The sequence below is a fragment of the Meriones unguiculatus genome, chromosome 6 (assembly GCF_030254825.1).
Source record: "Meriones unguiculatus strain TT.TT164.6M chromosome 6, Bangor_MerUng_6.1, whole genome shotgun sequence".
NCBI classification, from domain to species: domain Eukaryota; kingdom Metazoa; phylum Chordata; class Mammalia; order Rodentia; family Muridae; genus Meriones; species Meriones unguiculatus.
In genome coordinates this window covers 111,118,326-111,139,711 of record NC_083354.1, presented here as the reverse complement: position 1 = coordinate 111,139,711, position 21,386 = coordinate 111,118,326, and the positions used below count along the sequence as shown (strand labels likewise).

Sequence of the window (21,386 nt, the reverse complement as noted above, 5' to 3'; positions counted from 1 at the left end):
TTTGGTTTTAGCTGAAGACATCTTGGTTTTGTCCCTCACAACTGAATAGTTTTGGCAGGAAAACGTATTGCTTTATGATTTTTATTGTATTTTTTTAGATTAAAAGGGTCACTATACCAATACATTCATATCTAATGTGGGAATTATTATTGTTGAGTATCCCAAGGATAATAGTTAGCATGAGAACTCATGCTGCATTAAAAAGACCATCTAAATATTTAGTCCAAACCTTACCTAATAAAAATACTATGACGGTGACGAGCATGTGCTTGGGCTGAAGTGAGCAGAGGGCAGTTGGTATCCGGAGGAGACCGGACATGAGCCCACAGCATCCTGCTGTAGCTGCCATGCCTGCTGCTTTTCCACCATGGTCGACTCTTACCCCTCTGGAACCGTAAGACCAAATAAACCCTTCCTTCTGTAAGTCACCTCGCTCACGATGTTGTCTCTCAGCAACAGAAAAGTAACTAATATGGAGCTCCAACAAAATACCAGATGTACTGGATTCTCAGATTCCCACATAGAAAATGTAATACATATCCTGCCTTTTAATCTGTATTATTCATAAGGCCCAATATCATGTAAATATTTTGTTCATACTTGTGTTATACTTAGTTTGGGGAATGATGACCCCCAAAAAAATAAATAAATAAATGTTCAGGACACATTTATTTATTTATTTATTTATTTATTTATTTATTTATTTATTTGTCTACTGAATTTTTTGGATCCTTTTAAAATATTTTTGAGTGCTTTTCATCTGCAACTGCTTTGAAAGCCCCAATGGGGAACCCACAGATATGGAATGCCAACTGTATAGCCGTAGCAACAACATTCCTGTATCAAGGGATCTCATCAGAGCCTCAAAACGTTTGCTTCTTGACAGCCCTGGGAATGAGTGAGGAGAGCTCCTCTTCACAGAGGAGGAATTCAAACCCAAAGAGGTCACAGGAGTTGCTCTGGCGTTGGCAACCGCAGCAACATCTGGACGCTGTTCGTTCATCTGTTTTTGAGGGAAAGTCTTGTTATGTGAGCCGAGCTGCCCTCGAACTCACGGTGCTCCTGCTGCTGCCCAGAGTAGTAGCTGAGATTAGCAGTGTGACCGACACTCTCACTGTGTTGTACACGGCACGATGGCTTCCTGTAAAATTTGTCAACAACAATCAGCGAGCAATCATCAGGGGCAGATGACAAGGCCATGTGGCTGACAGTCACTAATCAGCCCACGTCGAAAGGCAGGAGCAAGGTGCTTGGCGCTTCCCTCCAGGAGTTTGCTAAGCTCAGAGAAACAACTCAAATCTTTGTTCTCCGTCATCTGAATATTCCCAGAATCCACACTGTTAGAGGTAGACATTGCTGTGCTCATGCTATAGTCAGCTAGGGAAGATCAATCCACAAGGCTCACCTCCCTCCTCTGGGCCTCTGCTGTCACAGCACTTGTGGCTCTGAGGAGGTAGGATAGAGGCATTGGGGTCTTCAGCCATCTCCCCACAGTCAGATGAAGCAGAAGATGAGAGAGTGCCGAGGGTAAGAAACTGTTCGTGTTTCAAGCTCTTGGAAGAATCCATGCCACAGGCAACATGCGGGCTAGTGGGCACCTAGTCGCATGGCCTCTGGGGCTGCGTGGCCCTAGGTATGTGACCTAACCCTGTGCAGCTCAGCAGCCTCCTCTGGAACATCACTGACAGCCTCAGCGCAAAGGGCTACCGTCGGATCAAATGGGCGTGAAGTGCACATGAGGGAACCGGTTGAGATTCCATTTAGTACTTCCCCATATAGCCTTAGAGGTAAAGTGGTCTGAGCCTCTCAGATCACTGTAAGGAGGATGCTCTCCCAAGTCTCCTTGAGCTCCTGGTTTCCTTGATCACATATCCAGCCTTGCACACTTAACCTCAAAACCTGTCCAAGTGTGCACCACCGACAGACAGCTCCAGCATCCTGGAGTTAGAAGTTAGAGTTCTCAGCCCCTAACCCAGGTCTGCTCTTCTGGTATCTTGCCCGGGTGTGGAGATTCTGTGATTTGTTGTTTTGAGAATGAGAGGGGAATCCTGGCTGAGCCATTCCTGTAACCGTGAACTCGGCAGACGAACATTTAACCCCAGTTTTCACATTATTGTGTCTCTCAGCCAGATTCCCACCCCAACCGTATGTTTGCAGTCCAAATGTGTCTGTGTGCGGGAAGTGGCCACTAGGGATGCAGGACCTTGGATGATGGCCTCCAGCTGCATTCCTTTTTTTCTTCTTCTCCTTTTTTTTAATTTGAATTTAACAAAGGCCCATAAGGGGAACTCCAAGATCTGGTTCTTTGAAATGGGCTATCAGTCAGTATTTGCTGATTTTCTTAAAGTCAAGACACTCCTGAACGAAAGCACCACATACACCTAAAAAGGAGAGAAGAGGAGGCTTGGGGATTGGTGGGGGGATCTTTGGAACTCTTTCAGCTTTCTCTATGCATCAATTCACGTTTGGGACACTTCTGCTCTATGATCGCCCAACACAAATGTGTGATGCAACAATTCCGAAACGCATTTCTCTTTGATCTTTTGTGAGGCGCATCCTTTCCTGTTACTTCCTCATCATCAATGGAAACATTGTCTTTCCAGATTTCTCCTTATGCTGAAAACTGAAAGCACGCTCACAGTTCCCTTCCGTGAATTACAGCATACCCTGAGTCTGCTTCGTGAATCCTGTCTGTCAGGGGGACACTGAGTCCTTAGTAGAGCAGGCCAGGAGGGCATCAGCAGCCATCACACCATCACTGTTGCAACAATGCCCCTCAAAGCTTTGCTCAGCATGGTCTTCGTGCCTGTGACAGAGACACTGCCCTGCCTCTATGGCGTGGCTCTGGTCAGATCCCAGGGTGTATAGCTGCCATGCATGCCATTTGCACTGCTTGGCTGCTGACCTGCTTCTCTGGTCACATCGCATCAAGAGAGTGCTCCGTGTTTCTTTCCAAGCCGGGAAATCAACGAGCCGCTCACAGAGCTCTACTGTGTCTTCCCATTACCAGAGCATCAGCCGTGCTGTCCTCCCTATGTCCCCAGCCACGCACTGCTCCCCACCCACCTGACAGTTCCTTCCTCTTGACCTGTCATGTTCTCATCTCTCAGACTTCTTGGTAAGCCTTTACTCCAGTCCCTTCTTGGCTTTATTTATTTATTTGCTAATGTGCTACCCTCAGGGGAATCATCAGAGAGAGGGCTGAGGCTGCCAAAATGTTCAGCATGAAGTGGACGCGTGCTATACTTCATGTACTGACTACAAAAGGGCACTTGATCTCCAGAAGACAGCTAGAAAGAAGGAGCAATCAGGAGAATCCCTCCCAAAAGCATATTTAAGTTCTCATGAGACCCTCCCACTATTGTCCTTCTCGTAGCATGAATAGAAAATGCGAAGGTGAAGGACACAGGTTGACTGTCACCTCTTTTCATTTGCCTCTGTGTAATTCCATTTTCCTTCCTTGCTGGAAAGCATAGACTTTCCGCCTTTCCTTCAGGAGGATTGTGGCCTGATGGAAATTTGAGGATTCAAATGCAATGGCCTTGGCTGTAGCACTCTGCAGTACATTTCTTGACAAGTCCAGAAAAGACTACCGAATTTGGCCTGTGCCTTCCTACAGGAGGTAGACATCTTTCAGTGAACTGCAGTGAACTGATTGAGGCAGATTTAATTTCCTTCCTTAGAAATCTTGTCTTACCACTTCATCCTTGAGGTTATAATAGACTGTTTTGCATTCGTGCGTGTACTTTTGAGCAAGAAGACCACCTAGCCTTAAAAATGACGTGTAAACGGACCAACGACAGCAGTCTTGTCCAGAGAGAAACACAGCAAGACGTTGGTCAGCTTGCTAGACGATGCCAAGTTACTTTGTAGGTACCTCTCTTTCTCCCTCTCCCTCCTTGCCCTCCTCTGTCTCTAGTTACAGAAATTTTGGAGGATCTTTTGCTTGGCAGGGGGGTTGGTTTTTGTTTTTCTGCATTAGGATTAAAATGCCGTATCTACTAAACTCTGGTATTACTAGCCTTGGCCAAGGTTTTGATACCGTGTAACGGGCCATTGTTCTCTAACATCTTCAAAGGCTGCTGACATTGGAATCCTCCTCCTATCTAAGAGTCTGGCTTTAATTACATGATTAGCCTGCATGCTTTTTCCCTTTGTGGTTAAAGAGGAGAGAGACTGAAATGTGCTTATTATTCTCCAAAACGTCTGAGATGTTCAGATCCCAAATGGTCTGTTTTGTTCTAGAAACAAGAACTAGCCAAATTACAGACTCCTCCACACAGGGCAGGGAAACTAATAAACCTCGGGAACAGAGGCTCTTGAGTGACAGGGCATCAGTGAGTCCCCCAAGGGGTGCGTTTTGCTAACCAGTGCCAGAACTGTGCCTTTCAGGCTCCCTGCAAGTCATGAACAAAACGAGAAAGATCATGGAGCATGGCGGAGCCACCTTCACCAATGCCTTTGTGACCACGCCCATGTGCTGCCCATCGAGGTCATCCATGCTCACCGGGAAGTACGTGCACAATCACAACGTCTACACCAACAATGAGAACTGCTCCTCCCCCTCGTGGCAGGCAATGCATGAGCCCCGGACCTTCGCTGTTTATCTCAACAACACTGGCTACAGAACAGGTAAAGGGGAGCTGCTTTCTTCTGCCCTAGTCAAAGATGAGGGGAACTGCCCTGGGCAGTGGTATGTAGGAGAAGTTGCCCAGAAATGAAGAGACTACCTTCTCTCATGTCCGCCTCCGTTCATGTTCTATTTCTATAACAGAATCCACCAGACAGGGTAACTTCACTGGAGGAAAAAAAAAAGCCAAAAGAGCACAGAGTCAGGGGGTCGGAAGTGGAAGAACTTGCTGGCAGCTTCCAGCAAAAGATTTTATTCTCTATCGTAAAGTGGGAAAAAGTGAAAGAACAAGTTAAATGCACTCGGAAGACCAACTCAAGGGTGTCTTAACCTTCTAACAACCTGCAACATCCCACTCCCGGGAAAGGCCCTGAGCTCCTCTTAGCAACCTGATGTACCAGTGTAAAATCCCTTACAGAAAATTCAGGATTCTCTGTGCATGCAGCAGGAAAATGTTGTCCTCACGTAGGCCCCCAGCAGGTGGAATATTCCAAAGTAACAAGCCACGAATGAGTTTTCGTTCCCTTCACAAATCTCAGAGGATCATGGAAAAACTTGGGGCTTTGCTTAGATGAGAATAACCCTTGCTGATCATTCAGGGGAAATTACCAAGTATTGTTTTGTACTGCTCAGAGACCAGAGCCCCAGATCCGGTAGATGAGCCAAATGGCTTATCAAATGAATGGACAAGCCAGCCTTGTGGACCTGTCTGACTCACTTCTTCATATGTAATTAATGGGACATGAGCAGTTTCTTTAGCTGAAGTCACAGTCAACAAGCATTCACCATTCCTTCCAGTAAAGAGAGCTGTCTTTATTGTGTGTAGGTTCAGGATTGATGGCTGGAATCTTTTGAGAGGGATTCTGAGTATCCTCTTGTGGGCAGGAATGAAGAAGAAAGGCCTTCTGGGAACATTATCCTCAAAGTCCTTATTCGGCACTGGGTACTGCTCCCCACTTTTCTCAGCATTTCTTCATGGAAAGAAGGAGGGTAGAGGACCCGCAGGGCAAAATGTAGGGTTTGGATTTCCACCCCCCCCCAAAAAAAAAAACCCACTTAGATTTATTAATAAAAACTTAAGTTGTCATCAAAAAGGCTTATTGGAAATAATTTTCAGGCCTACTGACTATCAAATTTTAAAACTAAGGGATTTCAGATAAATAATCTTGAATCTCTTATCTTTACCGCCAGGCTCAGGAAATATGTAGTCATTTGCTTTCTTTACAGCAAGCCCCATGGGCACTTAATTCTTGTTATTTATGGATGAAATTATTGACCGTGCATAGGATAGCTTCATCACACACGGGCACCATGGGACCCCTATACACAGAAGAAACCCCATCTGCTTTCCCAAGGGTCTTTGCTTCTGGTTGGTAGGAGGTTGGGGTGGGGGCACCTTCTCCTGGTGTGTCTTCTCACATTAGTGATCGAAATTTATGGCACCTTTCACCTGAGGACTCTCAAGCAATTTGCAGATCCACTAAGCATCCCTGCAGGGTTCCAAGATGGCAGCTGTGCTGAGCTGTGTTTTATAGCTGGAGTGGGGCTTTCAGATACAGTGTAACCAGCTCAGAAGCAGGTCTGAAATGGTCCCCTAATGCCTGGTTCCTGACTCTAACCACCAAATGTGTTTTGCTTATGAGAAGCGTGGGAAATTGCTGCCTTTGCCGTTCCCAGGCTCCCTGTAATTTAGTCCCTCGAGGAGAACATGGAGTTGGGAAGAGTGAAGCTCTGAGAGTATCCAGAACATATGGATGGGGCTTGTCCTCAGAGGTGGAGCTGGGCAGGGTCGGGGTCGGAGGGGGGCCGGTGGCTGTGGGGGGGGGAGCTGGGCAGGGCAGGGCTGGGGGAGCTTAGAGCAGCACTTTAGGGTGTGTTCATTTGTTTCAGGGATAATCCAGGAAAGGTGAGGAAGAAGGGAACGGGCTTCTGCAGCTTGCCCACTCTGTCCTGGGTACTTTAGTTATCACACCTGGTTCTTATAAGAAAGCTTGGAGGGAAGCTATGGTACCAAGGAGGACTGAAATCTCAAAAGTTTCCAGGACCCTTTTGTTTGCTTTTTAAGACAGGGTCTCCTGTAGTCTAGGCCTGCCTTGAACTCATTACTTTGAACTTCTGATCCTCCTTCCTCTACCACCAGAGTGCTCTTGACTATAGGTATGTGTTGCTATGCCAGGCTGTGCCCAGGATCATATTTCTGTTGCATGTTATTCTCTCCTGCCTTGTTCCTATGTGCAGGCAGACACATAGAACAGCAGGGTGCAGGACAAGCAAAAACAAATGGCAATGCCTACCTGAAGGTATGATGAAGTTTGGCTCACGAAGTACTCGCTGTGGAGTCGTAGGGAAAGGCTCTGTGGAGCAGCTAAGCTTCCTTCTAGCAGAGGCAAAAACGGGAAGGATCTCTTGCAAAGTTCACTGCGTCACCACGGTGAAAACCAATCACCGGCTTGTGTACCCTCACGCCTGTTTCAGTTGATCATGTCATGCTCACCCTGTGTTGGTTGGCCGAAGCTAGAGAGCATTTATTCAAGAGTTTTGATTGTTCGTTTTGTAGCACAGGTGGACTCCAGCCTCTGAATGCTGGCATTATAGGCATTGCCACCATAGCTGGCCATCACGGCGTTTAATCCCTTATTTCCCCAGAAACAAATTTATAGCTACAAGGCAGGGGTGCTTTTGGGGATAGAGCTGGCACCAGCACTTAGGAGGGCAGGGCTCACCTCAGAACGACACACCACATGCAGAGTTGGGTCTGAGATGAAGCTATGCATACCAACCATAAAGCACCCCATTCTCTGCAGCCCCACTAGCCTGCTTTAGCTTGGGTTCCCCCCCCAAGGGACAGCAGAGCACCTCCTAGAAACAAAGGCTGATTCTAAAGCCAACATCATTCCAAAACGGAGACACCTAGGTAACGACAGAATTCATAGCAAGCAATCATCCTCTCATTCATTAGGAATTCTTTCAGGGAAGCACAGACCCCTCCAAATATGTAGGGTAGAGAAAGCACAGGTCAGTGAAAGAGTGTTTGTCTAGCATGCATGAGGTCCTAGGTTTGAGCATCCCAAATGGTGTTAGAAATCTGTGTGAGTTAAAGTTATCTTCAATGAGAATCATAAAAGCATCTCAGGAAATTAGGGAACAAAACCATCACTGTGACAATAGTTACTGATCTAACCATGACTAGTGGCTGCAAAATTAAGGGGCTGAGGGAAAAGATTTTAAACCAGCATAATTATTTATAATTATTTTCTCCACTAAACTAGTGGAGAGAAATAATGTATAATCAATTGCTGCTTGCCTAATTGTGTACATATTACTTGAAATACTTAACTGTAGACTTAAGAAAAATAATGAAGGAAACTGAAATACTGTGACATGTAAATATCCATCTAGAATGAAACACAAAGCAGCAATAAGTTCTACAAAAAAACAACTCCAAGAAGACAAATTACTAAGAGGCTTATTTTGGGAGGCATCCAGAATACATGGCTTTAAATGAAATGAATTGATCCAATATTATATTTACCCTTGTACGACATGATTTTCCTCTTTCAGAACTTAGGCATATTTTTGGACTGGTTGTAACCTAAATGTTTTTAACTTTACTCATGGAAAATGTGAGTCTACTAGAGCTTAAATGTCCAAGAAAGAAAACACACGGAACCACGTCTATTGCACTTTATCCTGGGGAATGAAGTGAGAAAGGCCACGGATTGTCTATCACAAGACAGCGAGTGTTCTGCCTAAAGTCTGCTAAAAATTATGACGGGATAGATGTTAATATAAAAATTAGCCCAGAAGGTTAGGAAAAAACCATCCACGGTTGAGAGGCTACAGTGAATGCAAGGGAAAGAAAAGGATGCAAAGCTGGAGGGCCACGGCCCGCTCTGCCCTTAATTCATTTGAAGGACTCAGGCCAGTTTTCCGACATTCAGTTTTCTTCCCTTTCCAAAATTACACTGCAGTTCTGCTCTGCTGGCTGAAATTACCTTGATTCTTTCAATTATGTTGTTAAAAAATGCAATTATAAACAGTATAGGGAAATCACACGAGCTGCATTTTTGACACATCCATTCTGTTTCATGCTGTAAGTGGAAAAAAAAACCTGCAATAAAAAATTTAATCGCTAAAAAAAATCTAATTACTTGTGGCTGGTATCTCGCTGTGTGGCATAGGCTGGCCTTTAACTCCCATTCTTAAGCTATCCTCCCTGCCAGCCTCCACTGCATACACAAAGGTAATACTTACCTTTGCTGAACATTTTTTTTGTAGTAAATGAATTCCCGTAAAGATACTTATTTTCCAATCTCGTGTCTTTTTCACAGATTCACTTTCCTTGTAGCAAGCTTGTATATTTACTCTCTAGTAAAGGACTTAATTAAATTTAGAGTTTTCTAAGGTAAGACAAACTAATGTTCTCATTCCTATGGGCTGGGATGTCATAGATTTTTGTTAGGCACATAAACACAGGATGTTACATAAATGTATTGTCCCACAGCATACTGGGAGTACACTGAACCCTGGGGTGTAAAGTGTGCTCAAATGCTTGTGCTCCATTTGAGTAAACCAAACGTATAAATAGGAATGTATAAATCACAGTTTAACTCAGTTGTCAATTGTATCTATAATTACTACAGCGACCCTCTGCCACGGGCATTAAAGTGTCCACGAAAATGTCATTCACTATACCAAGCGAGGTCCAATTTCTATGAGCATCAGATCTTTTTATAGTCACCATTACTGATCTTAAAAAAAAAAGGCTTTTCTTCAGACAGTGACTACACATTTTTCTAAGTGTCCTGCAATAGGTGGTCCTAGAGGGAAATAGTATAAACACACACACTAATGGTTATAAACCCATCTTTCTTACCTCTCTGCTCATCTTCCTACTCCAACCACCTCCCTAAACAGCTGTGAAGGCAAGGGACGATGTCTAAGAGAAAAGAATGGTACAGAAAGGGTCTGGTCGATACTGGGTAACCCTGATAACACAAGCTGAGTTGAACTGCCAGGACCAAGGGAGGGAGAAAACTTGGTGCTTATAACCAAACCATTGACATGGTAATGTGGACCTGAAAATCAAGCTCCCTTTAGAGAGAGAGAGACATAGATGGATAGTAGACATGGAGCAGAATGATCAGAAGCCCAGATAATCAATCGGAGGGAGAGCACTGTCAAGAAATGTACTATCCAAGGAAGAAATGTAGCATCCAAGGGATTGGTAGAGACTGAGTCTGGATGGCAGGAGGCTCCAGGGCTGGGTGGATGTATCCTGGGCCTGGGCCTCGGCCTGGGCTCCCTTGCAGTGAATGTGATAGGCAACTCGGCATCTGGAATCTTGAGTACATTCTTCACACTCCATTAACACAAAGACACCGAAAACCTGGAGGCAGTTCTGAAGGCAACAGCAAGGACTATTAACAGACTTGAAGGAGTCATTTATAAGGAAAGGATTAAGGCAAAGGGCAATCGCCACGGTAATGGCTAGAAATGGTACAAAGTGACCTAAAAAGTACAGGCACGAGGGAAGGGCAGGCATGACTGGGCATGGCTTCCCTGGAGGTGGGGACCACTAAGAGGTAGCAGGAAAAAAAAAATTTCAATTAGTTAAGGAAAATGAGAACCATGTGAGCGAGACTCCGTTTCTACAAAATAAGTCACAAGAAAACAAAGCAACCTGCTTCAACGAAGCAGAACTGCAAGGTGTCCATGAACCACAGAACAGTGAAAAGTATTAAAAATGTGGGGTCATGGTGATTCTAACCCCCATATGAGAAGCCCCCAGTTCACGTCAAACACTGCTTTAAGTGCCCTCTGGATCAGCCCATTTGGCCCACACGACACCTCGCCACTATGCTTATCCTAAGCAGGTTCTTCAGGCCAGACCAGGAAGGAAGAGATGAGGAGCTGGCCTGCCGATGCCGGCCTGGGAAGCTTGCCCTCAGTTACACATTCCGATTGCTATGATCTTTTGCAAAACTCTCTGAAAACGAAAGGACAGAAAGAAGGGGTGAGTCCCGAGGGATGAGGAGGAAGGAGAAGAGAGCAGGACCCAGGCTTACTAAGCGCAAGCTCCCAGAGCTGTCCCTTTCTGAACTCAGAACTGGCAGGAACAGGACCCTGGTCTGCTTTTCTTCATACCGAGTCAGACTGCATTTTGCTAGAAGAGAAAAGTCTTTTTTGTAGTTCTAGCCTGGGAAGGAAGCTGGAAGCGCCATGCAGGTAAAGCCTTGACACTTTGTTCTGCACTCATCAGTCTGCTTGGGAACCAAGCGGGATTCTCAAACTCCAGTCGCTGACTAGCTGGGCTGCTTGGTTGGTTCACAGAGCCACAAGAAAGCCTTCCTCTAGCAAAGAAACTAGGGGACTGTGCTTCTTTCTTTCTTTCTTTCTTTCTTTCTTTCTTTCTTTCTTTCTTTCTTTCTTTCTTTTTTTCTTTCTTTCTTTCCTTTCTTCTTCTTCATTATTTATCTATTTTTATGTGCATTGGTGTTTTGCCTGCACACGTTCCTGAGTGAAGGTGTTGGGTCTCCCAGAACTGGAGTTACAGACAGTTTGGAGTTGCCATCTGCATGCTGGGAACTGCACCCCGGGTCCCCTGGAAGAGCAGTCAGTGCCCTTAACCGCTGAGCCATCTCTCCAGCCCCAGAGTGCTGTGTTTCTCAGACTCAAGTCCAGATTGTTTTCAAAGAAAAGAAAAAATATATATATGATTAAGGAGTCATATAAACTGAAGACACCTTAAGGAAATGTTTTTAATAGGAACATGTTGGGAGAACAAATCAACTTTTAAAATTTGCAATTAAAGTGAAAACACATTTATTTAAAATCCAGAAATTGTAAACTCTCTAGAATACAGTAGTGTCATGAGGCCAAATATAAGAAACATTGGGAGAGTCCTAGACAAGGATGATGGGCAGGCCAGCAGGGAAGGCAAAGGTAAACATGAAGATTCATGTTGTAATCTTATAATCTTAGCATTTTTGAGACAGATGTTGCAACAGGAACAGGAAGATTGAGAGTTCAAGGCCAGCCTGTGTCACATAGCCAGACCCTGGCTCAAAAATAAACAAACACAAAGAAAGCTTCCGTCAAAAGGGACAAAGCTTACTTACAAACGTGACTATGCCAGGAGAAAAGGGAAGGAGCATTAGAACCTCAGGGTACAGAACTGTAGGTTCAAGATAAGTATTTGAGTGAATCCGAGTCTGCTCTGGCCTTGATTCAAGACCAGATGCAGATAGGAAAGATGGTGGAAAACAGAGCCCCGCTGAGGTGAAGAAGGGTTCAAAAAGACCGTTACTCTGCAGATATGTGAAAAGCAAGGTGAACCTCTCAGTGGAGTTTTTGTGATTCATCAGTCAACTTAAAAATAAGAAAACTTAATTTTGTCACAAAGAGTAGTTTTCAGTGTTCTGGTCCTCAACTGCCAGCTCTCACTCTGGCTGTTTCCCAGTTCATTCAGTCAACTGAACAGGAGAATATACTCTGCTTTTATTCCAGGAGGGCCATAAGAAGAAGATCCCCAGGAGCACTCTGGTTACTGTAACCCAGGCATTTCAGTTCTACTTACATTTATTTAAAGACAAAGTGCGTGAATGTCACTTTGACAAGACCTGAGGGAATCCTGGCCGTGCTGTCATCGGATGAATTTCCATCTCACTGTCACTTTTCAAGTCCTAATTTCATATCTCCGACTTTGTTTATGATTAATCTTCTCACATGAGAACATACTTTTTCATTTCCCGTTGCAGCCTTTTTTGGAAAATACCTCAATGAATATAATGGCAGCTACATCCCTCCTGGGTGGCGAGAGTGGCTTGGATTAATCAAGAATTCTCGTTTCTATAATTACACTGTTTGTCGAAACGGCATCAAAGAAAAGCACGGATTTGATTATGCAAAGGTAATTTCCAGTGTAAAACTGCATCCATTTGCTTCTGCGCACAATGGGGAAAAGGCATTTCCAGGGAGTTAAACTATCGGCAAGATGGGCTGTCTGTGTTCTCACAATGTTCGAAGGGGAAATTTTAAGGCAATTTCGAACTGGAGACAAGAAAGACTCCAAAGGACCAGTGCTTTTGTCTAGTAGGGCTTTTTTTCCCTTCTCCCTCATTAGGATGAAAGGCAGTCAGTCTTTGATGGGAGTACCATCAAGAAAATCATACCTCCTCTTCTCTGTCTTTTGATAATTTTGTCTTAGAGAGAGAGAGCTCCTCCACACAATCAATTGCTTTTCAGTTTCTGAAAGTATATTTTGTCTGTGGCTTCAGCCTTCCATGTGACAGTAAGAACAGAGTGGTGCAGCCAGGAACTCTGGGACACTGGGGTAATTGCTCTTGCTCCCATCTGACAAGAACATCTGCCCCTTGACAGTGAGAGTTCACGACAGTCTAAGGCTGTCAGTCTTAGGACATCCAAATCGACCTAGAGAAATTGCCTGTGATTCCCAAGCAAGTAGATCCTAGATTTTAAAGCTTACTATAGCAAGTCAAACACCGTGGTCTATGTCTGTAATCCCAGCTCTTGGGAGGCTGGGGCAGATGGGTGGAGAGTTTGAGCCAGCGCTGCTCCATAGTAAGTTTAAGCCACGCAGGAATGCTTGGTGAGAACTCAGCTAAAGAACAAGTCACAAAAATGTTCTGGTGACTACTGACATAAATTAAGAGAGAGAGAGAGAGAGAGAGAGAGAGATCGTAAAAGCGAAGGGAGGGATATCTTTCAATTCTTGGCAATTTTTCTAAAATATTCTCTTTTCTTCTGGACGCAACCATCTCATTTTCCTAGAAATGTCCCAGATCAGCTGGATCTAGTAACCAGTTCCAAACAGGTTCGGATGTCTGGCATGTGTCTTTGTGGCTGGCCTGGTTAGAACCCAGCGGGTTTGGAGACAGATAGGGTGTAAGGCTAGGTCTTTCCTAACCTCCTGAATACAAACAAATTCACAAACACTGCTCATAGGCTTCTAGACATCAGAGCTGAGAGTGGAATCAGCAGGGACCTTGAGGCGTGTCCTCACTGTAAAAGACAAGAAAACTCAGCTCGGACTAGTTCAACCACTCATGTATCTATCCTGGGTCATTTCCCCGGCTGGGGACAAAAATCATTGCAGCCAAATGATGCATGCCATGTCCACTAATTGTCACTGCTATCACTTTCGATCTGTGGGGGTGCTTTTCATGCTCCTTGTTCAAGCTATTAACCTTTTATTCCCTGTTGTCCTAAAGAGAACAAAGTAATCACGATTCTTTCCAAATACTAAATCAGCGAGACCTGTTCATTATCACGGCTGATTAGGTGTCAAAGACAACTGTGTTGGAAAGGACAGTGTCTGTGTGTGTGTGTGTGTGTGTGTGTGTGCGCGCGCGCGCGTGCGCACATGTTCATGTGTGTGCACATGGGTATGGGGGATAGGGAGGTGCATGCAAAGAAATTAAACAGACTCCCACAAGGAAAGGAGGGGACGGCCTTTGGACTTGTCCTAACAAGGACCTGTGACAGATTTCTTCCCCCAGCACTGTTCATTGCAGCTGTTCTGGTCCTTAAATCCACAACATCTGACCAGCTGTGCCTGGAAGGCTTTGACGTTGTGACCATTGCCTAGGAGTTTCTGACGAAAGTTTACACTAGAGTTGCAGGCCAGTGACACATACAGAGGAAGCAGGTGGCTTAATTAAAGTTCTCATCTCCTTCCTCTTCATTCTGTTTCCTCCCTTCCCACTTCTAAACTTGCATCGTGCCACACCCTCTAAACGCTGGTTAAGTCATTTTATTAGCAATTCAAACTTGAATCCCAGCAGCTGCATTACCTTCTTTGTACAATTAACGCGGTGTAAGCCGCAGGAAATCAAATGCTCCCATATATAAGTGTTCCAAGCGAACAACTTGATAAAATGATGCAATTTGTCCCTAAGGCGGTGATTTTGACAGTGCCTTTGATTTGATGGTGGTAGATCCTAATTTAGAGAAGAGACTCTTTCCTGGGTTTGCATGTTTGTGTGTGTGTGTGTGTGTGTGTGTGTGTGTGTGTGTGTGTGGTGAATGTGAAGAGGGTGTGGGCGTTTCCTGCCCTTGGAGCAATTACATGTTTTGCCAATGAATTACATCAATGAAACCTGAAAATGAGATATGTATCCGGTGTTTCATATGCTGTTGAATTCGCATTGCCAGTTTTAAACATTATCTTGGGCAAACACAACCTGCCTCTTTTCTTCCCTAATTGCTCAAATGTTCATATCTTCGCCGGCCCCCACACACACCTTGTTGCTAAGCTCTTGCTACCCTAGAAATGGACAGCCACCGATTTCTCTGTTCTTGGAGGCGGTTGGCTCTGTGGGAGGCTCTCTTCCCTGTCATACTTAGACCTTTACCTCTATACTCGGTGGGTAGGTTCTGAGGAAAGCAGTGTTCAAACGTGATCTTGAATGTCACTTTTGTAACTTTTGTTTTGTGTCAAATGTATGTTTCAGGATTACTTCACAGACTTAATCACTAACGAGAGCATTAATTACTTCAAAATGTCTAAGAGAATGTATCCCCATAGGCCCATTATGATGGTGATCAGCCACGCAGCGCCCCACGGCCCTGAAGACTCCGCCCCACAGTTTTCAAAACTGTACCCCAATGCCTCCCAACACATGTGAGTAAGAAAACCAACAATGAACTGTGCCAAACATGGCCCTTGCCCTCCCCAACTTCTCCTCTTCTTCATCCCATTTCTCTTCACTCTGCATAGCCCCAAGGCAGAATGTGAAAAGTGAGGTTATGGACATAGGACCAGCAGACCAAGTAGGGCTCGCAGTAAGAGAGCCCTGGGGGTTCTGATTGGGAATCACAGCTCCAGTGTCTGCCAGTAGCTACAGGAAGAGGCTCGAGTCAGGGAAATGGGGGCAGTTTTCACCTAGAGTTCCTTTCAGTGTTGTAAATGATATTCTGGAGTATGACCCAGTAGCCCTACTAGGAGAGCTTTGCTTTTCATAGCTGGCAGTGCGGGCCCCTCTCTGCTCCAGCTATAGAAATGTGGCTTTATTTTCTTTCCTGGGGAACACAGGAGCAGCTTGGCTGCAGATGTTCAATTAGGCTTGTGCAGAAGGCAACTGGAGTAGCTTGCCTGGGAGGCCCTCGCAGGTCACGGCTTTAAAATAACCTAATGTTTCATCTTGAGAGGAGGGGGTGGGGAAGCCCGGGGAGGCCCTTGTGGCAAGTGGGGGGGGAGGGAGAGCTGCAGTGTGCTGATAAACCTCATTGGCCAAGGGTGGAAAAGTCTAGGTGCCTTGGCAGCAAAGAACACGATTTCGTTGTTGACTGTCGACACAGTTTCTTCCAACCTTCACGCCCAACATGCAGCCTTCCACATAGAGCAGCTGGTGCCGGATCTGCTGAAAGCATGCCCATTCAAAACGAACCGTCATCACAAAGCGCCAAATTTGGTTCACGATCTAGCTGTGCTGAAATACCACCCTGTCTGTCCATCTCCCCTGGGTTTCTTAGACCCCAGACAGGAAGAACCTCAGGGAAATAAAGAATTAACTGCTGGGGAAATTGCCAGGCACCAGGAGTCCTGCGAGGAAGTTTTATTTTTATTCTTACTTAGTGTCTTTCTGTAACTAGCCTTCTTCAGTCACATGACCGTGCCTAATAGGAATGAGGTCAGAGCTGCCTTAGAACAGGAACTAACAATCAATTGGAAGCAAAGTGGATCACCTACGGAATGTGCCCAGGAGGATGCAGCTATGGCGCAGACGTACGAGACGGCTGCTCCAGCCACTGTTTTGGACTCAACTATAGAGACAGAATCCATCCCCTGCTACTGACTCTGCAGGTGGATTCATGAATGAAGCCTCTTGGCAGGTGGCTCTCTGGCGTAGCTCAGCCACAGACTCAGTAAGCAGCTGGTTCCATGGGAGGAAAGCCTGTCCCAGGCTTCTTCAGTAACGCCTTGAAACTCACCTTCTCCCTCTCCTTTGAACAAGAGCTCACTTAGTGTGGCTTCCGTCGATAAATGAGCATGAGCACCAGCCTATCCTAAGATGGCTTTCTGCGGTTTGCCGAGAGGGGGTGGATAAGATAAGGCATTTCGTGGTTCTTTAGAGGTTGGCCTGCCTGTAAAGAGGCCCTAAGTCTATATGAAAACCATCCAGTCAAGAAGTCCTAACAGCTGCGCCTCAAGTACTTGATAACGTTTGTGCATGGAGACGAGTTGGGTGGTGGCTTGAGGAGAGTCCCTCAGTAGCAGTTTTGAAGGCCGCACTTTGGGCTCTAACATTGAAAATTGTACCTCTAAGATTATCCTACAGCAGACGCTTGCTAATCAAGACCCAATAGGTACCCCTTAAAACCCAATAAACTAGGACAGGGGTCCAAATCCAGCTTGTATTAATAGGTTTTCGCTGAAACAGCCGTGCTTCTTTGAGACCCACCAGCCAAGGGGAGCTGTGACATGATCTGGCAAACTTAAAAGATTTATAGTGAATTTGCTGTGCCCAGGCTTTACAGGGAAAAGCGTCCAGATCGTCATAGAACTAGAAGAGCCAGAAGCGTCAGGTCCACAGCAACAATCACAGCACCACAGAGCACTGGGGGAGGGCATTTGTTCGCATCTTTTGGAGGAATGGACCAACAAGCATTCAGAGTGGACCTGGAAGGATGGGGAAATGTTTGCAGGGCAGTCTGTGCCATGTAGGGAAATGATTTCAGGGACAAAGTATAGCGCAGACAAGGCTCACTACACACGAGATAATCTAAGACAGTGGTTCTCCACCACTTTGGCAAGACCTCCACCTCCCAAAATATTTACGTTATGATTCACAACAGTAGCAAAGTTCCAGTTATGAAGTGGCAATGACAGTAATTTTATGGCTGGGGGTCACCACAATGTGAGGTCACGGCATTAGGAAGTTTGAGAACCACAGCCCCAAGGCATGATCTAGGAGCTGAAGAATGGGATACAAATAAAGCAGTGAGAAACGGAGCTTAAAGGGGAAATGGTTGCAAAATATGGGGGATCTCGGTGAGTTTGTATGTAAGTAGGGTAATAAGAAAACATGAGTGGGCTCGAGCATTTCCACATGGGAAAGGGTTGGGCTATCCCTTTATACTTCTAACAAGCCAGCGGTGCCCTTAGCATCGATCCAACAAAGCAGAACCTTTGCCTGACAGAGTGAAAGTACTCAGGCTGTCTCACCTGTTCTGGATAAGGCCGTAGGCAGTTTCTTTAGGCTTAGAGCTTCCAGGGGCTCATCTGTAAGTGGGAATAAATGAGACACCTGGGAGTGATGTCACCACCATGCCTTTGCACAGGTAGCAGAGGTAATGCTTCCACATGGGGACATAGAAACCACACCACCGGTGTTCATTCTTATTGATCTTCTCTGCTAAGATCAGCCGGATGCAAACGCCATATGATCCACCCACAAACAGGTCTAAAGAGAGCAGATAGAGAAATGAGTCCACACTTGCCTGTGATGACAGGGTAAATCCCTTGGCAAGCTAAGAATTCACTGCCATGAACCGCTCACACCTGGCCATTCTGAAAACAACAGATCTGGCCTGTCTTTTTTTTTTTTTTTTTTGGCTGTACATTTTTGCCCCGGGCAAATGTCAGATAGAAGAACGTTACTAGCCATGGGAAGTGGGCATGCATGCAGTCAGTGAGCGATCGACTTCTCTGACACTAACACTTGGGTTTTGTGCCCCCTGCGTGTAGAGAGCCGCACGCCTCCAGCAGGCCGTGGAAGCTTTGAGCTCTTGGAGGCTGATAGAGCAAGGGGTAGAATGAGTGCTCAGGTTCAGAGTTCATCCCTCCAACAAAAGGAGCGAGACAAATTGAAGACAAGCTGCAGACTGTGATGCAGGGAGCTCCTGAATGGCTGGCTTCCTTAGTGAAAACATTAGCGAAGCATCCAAGCGATGGGATGCAAGCAGTGAAGTGCTCTGCAGAGACATTTGGCAGGCCCTCGTGGAGACAGCACGGAGCTGAAGACTCTCCCTCCTCTAGCGGGGGACACTAGTCATGTGGACACTTTGCTTCAGGTCTTCCTAGGTGGCCAAACATCACCGATCCCTTTCATCCAGCCCTGGGCTGTGGCTCTCTGACCCCCTTACACTGGAGAGAGTGGATCAAGTTTCCATGGTGTTTGCTTCTCCAACAAAGAGAGAGGCCCATTCAACATCAGCACACTGGCTTTACAAACTGAGGGGAGAGGTTATGCCTCCCAACTAAGAATAGGAGCGGATTATCGCTCCCTTGTTCACATGGAGGTCCTGTTTAATCAGACGGTAGCTCAGCCTGTCTTGGCCTCCAAGAAATACAAGAAAGGCTCCAACAAGGAAATCCACATGAAACTCTTATCATGAAACCTTTCACAACGGCAGAGCCCCAACTAAGCTTTCAGGAGATCCTCCCCACCCCTGTGATAATGAAACCCAGCCACCCACTGTAATAACCCATCATTCTTGGGGATTGGTTTTTAGTTGTTTTGTTTCAGTAGTTATTTCTTCCATACTGCATACACAGGCAGAGAGAGAGAGAGAGAGAGAGAGAGAGAGAGAGAGAGAGAGAGAGAGAGAGGAGGAGGAGGAGGAAGAGCCAGAAAGAAGACAGAGAAAAAGATAGAGAATACTGAGACAGAGAGGAGGGGAGGGAAAGAGAAAGAGACTGCTACAGGGAGCTGTAAACAGACTTCCCCCCTCTTGGAGCTGAAGAAAAGGTCAGCAGGTAAGTGGCCATGCTGCTTTTCCCAGGGGAACCAGCACTCACACCAAGCAGTTCTTAACTGCCTGTAACTCCAGCTTCAGGCCACAGAATTTCCCTCCTGTACTCACATAGTCTCCAAAACCACACACACATAATCAAACAAACAAACAAACAAACAAAAACAATGCACCTTTATAAAATGTCTTGGCCTGAAAAGAATTCGTGCTCTTGTCTCTTTCACAAACGATTAATGAAAGTTATGCTTCTGAAGATGAAAAACTTTAAATATTCCATACAAATATCCAATTTAGCCAAATATCCATTTGCTCCCTTTTCTATAAACCTACTCTGTTCTTTCCGCTTTATGATGAGCCCCTGGCCACCCAAATGCCTGAACTTAGCTGCATGATCCCAGAGGAGCACACCCACACTCACATCCAGTGAGTGGTGAGGTGGAAACTCCCCTCTTTAGCTCCTGGGGCAGGGAGCCTGGCTCCTCATTCAGTTGTAAAATTAACTTCTGTTTATCAAATAAATAATGTCGACCTCACCAGCCAGCGGACATGAAAATGTTTTAAGACAGTACCAGACTCCTTCAAAAATGTGCTTTAAGAGTTCAACTACCCATTTAATCGCAACTAGCAATTCTCTTAATTCCATAATTTTTTAAATTAAAAAAAAAAAAATGAAGTCCCGCTTGTTTGCTTCAGCGAAAACCTAAAAGGCTTTGTTCGGGTCACATGAGTAGTTAAGGACAAAGTTGGAACCAGATGTCAATTTTCCTTGTCCCAGGGGCTCTTCCCACGATACCAGGCCATGTCTCAGTTCACATCACAGCCACAATGAATATCAGAGTGGATCTTACATATCTGCATAATTCCAATGGGCATTTCTAACATCATTAAACAATTCTCTATTTTTATTGTATGCCTATAATCAAGATCATTTGGTCTTACTCTGCATGTGCACAAACGTTATTTGCCTAAAGACATTGGAAGTCAGGTGGCACATATTTCTATAGAGTCAAGAAAGTAAATTCAGCTTTAATGAAAATGAAGATGTCGTGGTTTGGAGCATGGCTATAGAGTCTCCAGTGTAAGGCTTTGCACGTGTGTCAGAAGCCTGTAGAATGGGACCAGCATTCTACAGCCACTTACTGGGTGATCTTCCTATCAGTGTCTTTTTCTGTTGGAGTTTGCAACTAAAAGAACAAACGAAGCGAACAGATGTTCAACACATCAACAAAAGAAATGTATTTTTACTGGAATGACAGCAAAGGCCATCAATATCCAAAAGGGACCACAAAGTTCACGATTTCCAATATGGATTTAATACACAACACATGTACTCCTTGAAGCTATTTCTTGCCTACTAAAATCAAACTTTAAAAGAAGGGAAAAAAACCTGCCCATCAAAGAGAAAGGTGTTGTTGTTGATTTTTTGGAATCTTACTTTTGTCAACAAGTAACACTGGAAAGAGACTCAAACCCCAGGGAAAATTGGCACCCTGTTGAAGACTGAACTTTCTGTGTGCGACCAGGTGTATCGCACTGTCCTGAGCAAGAAACCCAAAAAAGCCAGAGTCGGGGAAAGCAGCATGCAGGGAAACCTCAGGAGGCAAATACAAAGCTTTTCAGCCCAGGAATAGTCAGTGTAGAACTACAGATGTGTTTCTGAGAAATGCAGATGTGTTTAAAAGGCATTTCATTTCACAAGCAGAAATTTTTACCAGGCTGAGCATCAGAGATGGTGGTACCTCTGAAATAGATTCTGGGGTCATTTTTGTTTTGTTTTGTTTTGTTTTGTTTTGTTATTGATGGAACAGAAAACTCAAAAATGATGGTCTAATCTTTTGCCCTCTCAACTTTAAAGCACTCCCCAGTTTTCTGTGATACATCCAATGGCCAGCCTCTATTTGCACCATAAGTTGACAATCAGCAATCAAAAGGAGGCTTCTTGGTTGGGTGCAATTGGGTAAAAGGCTAAAGGTGGGAGGACTCCCTTTTGATAGGGAAAACTGTGCTCACCTCTTCTTCCTGTTACAGCGGGGAATTG

The 21,386-nt window shown here is 45.2% G+C and overlaps 1 protein-coding gene across 9 annotated transcripts in view; it reads left to right on the top strand.

Annotated features, from left to right (window-relative positions):
• Sulf1 (sulfatase 1) overlaps positions 1–21,386 on the top strand; it is a 226,594-nt gene that overhangs the window by 161,957 nt on the left and 43,251 nt on the right. For 8 of the 9 annotated variants that reach the window (XM_060385852.1, XM_060385847.1, XM_060385849.1 and 5 more), the window contains 3 exons: positions 4,393–4,632; positions 12,391–12,542; positions 15,106–15,275. In XM_060385852.1, the coding sequence (XP_060241835.1) occupies positions 4,393–4,632; positions 12,391–12,542; positions 15,106–15,275 (562 nt within the window). Of the gene's footprint in view, positions 1–4,392; positions 4,633–12,390; positions 12,543–15,105; positions 15,276–21,386 lie in introns of those variants that run through there. The other variant, XM_060385854.1, reaches the window with a different exon arrangement.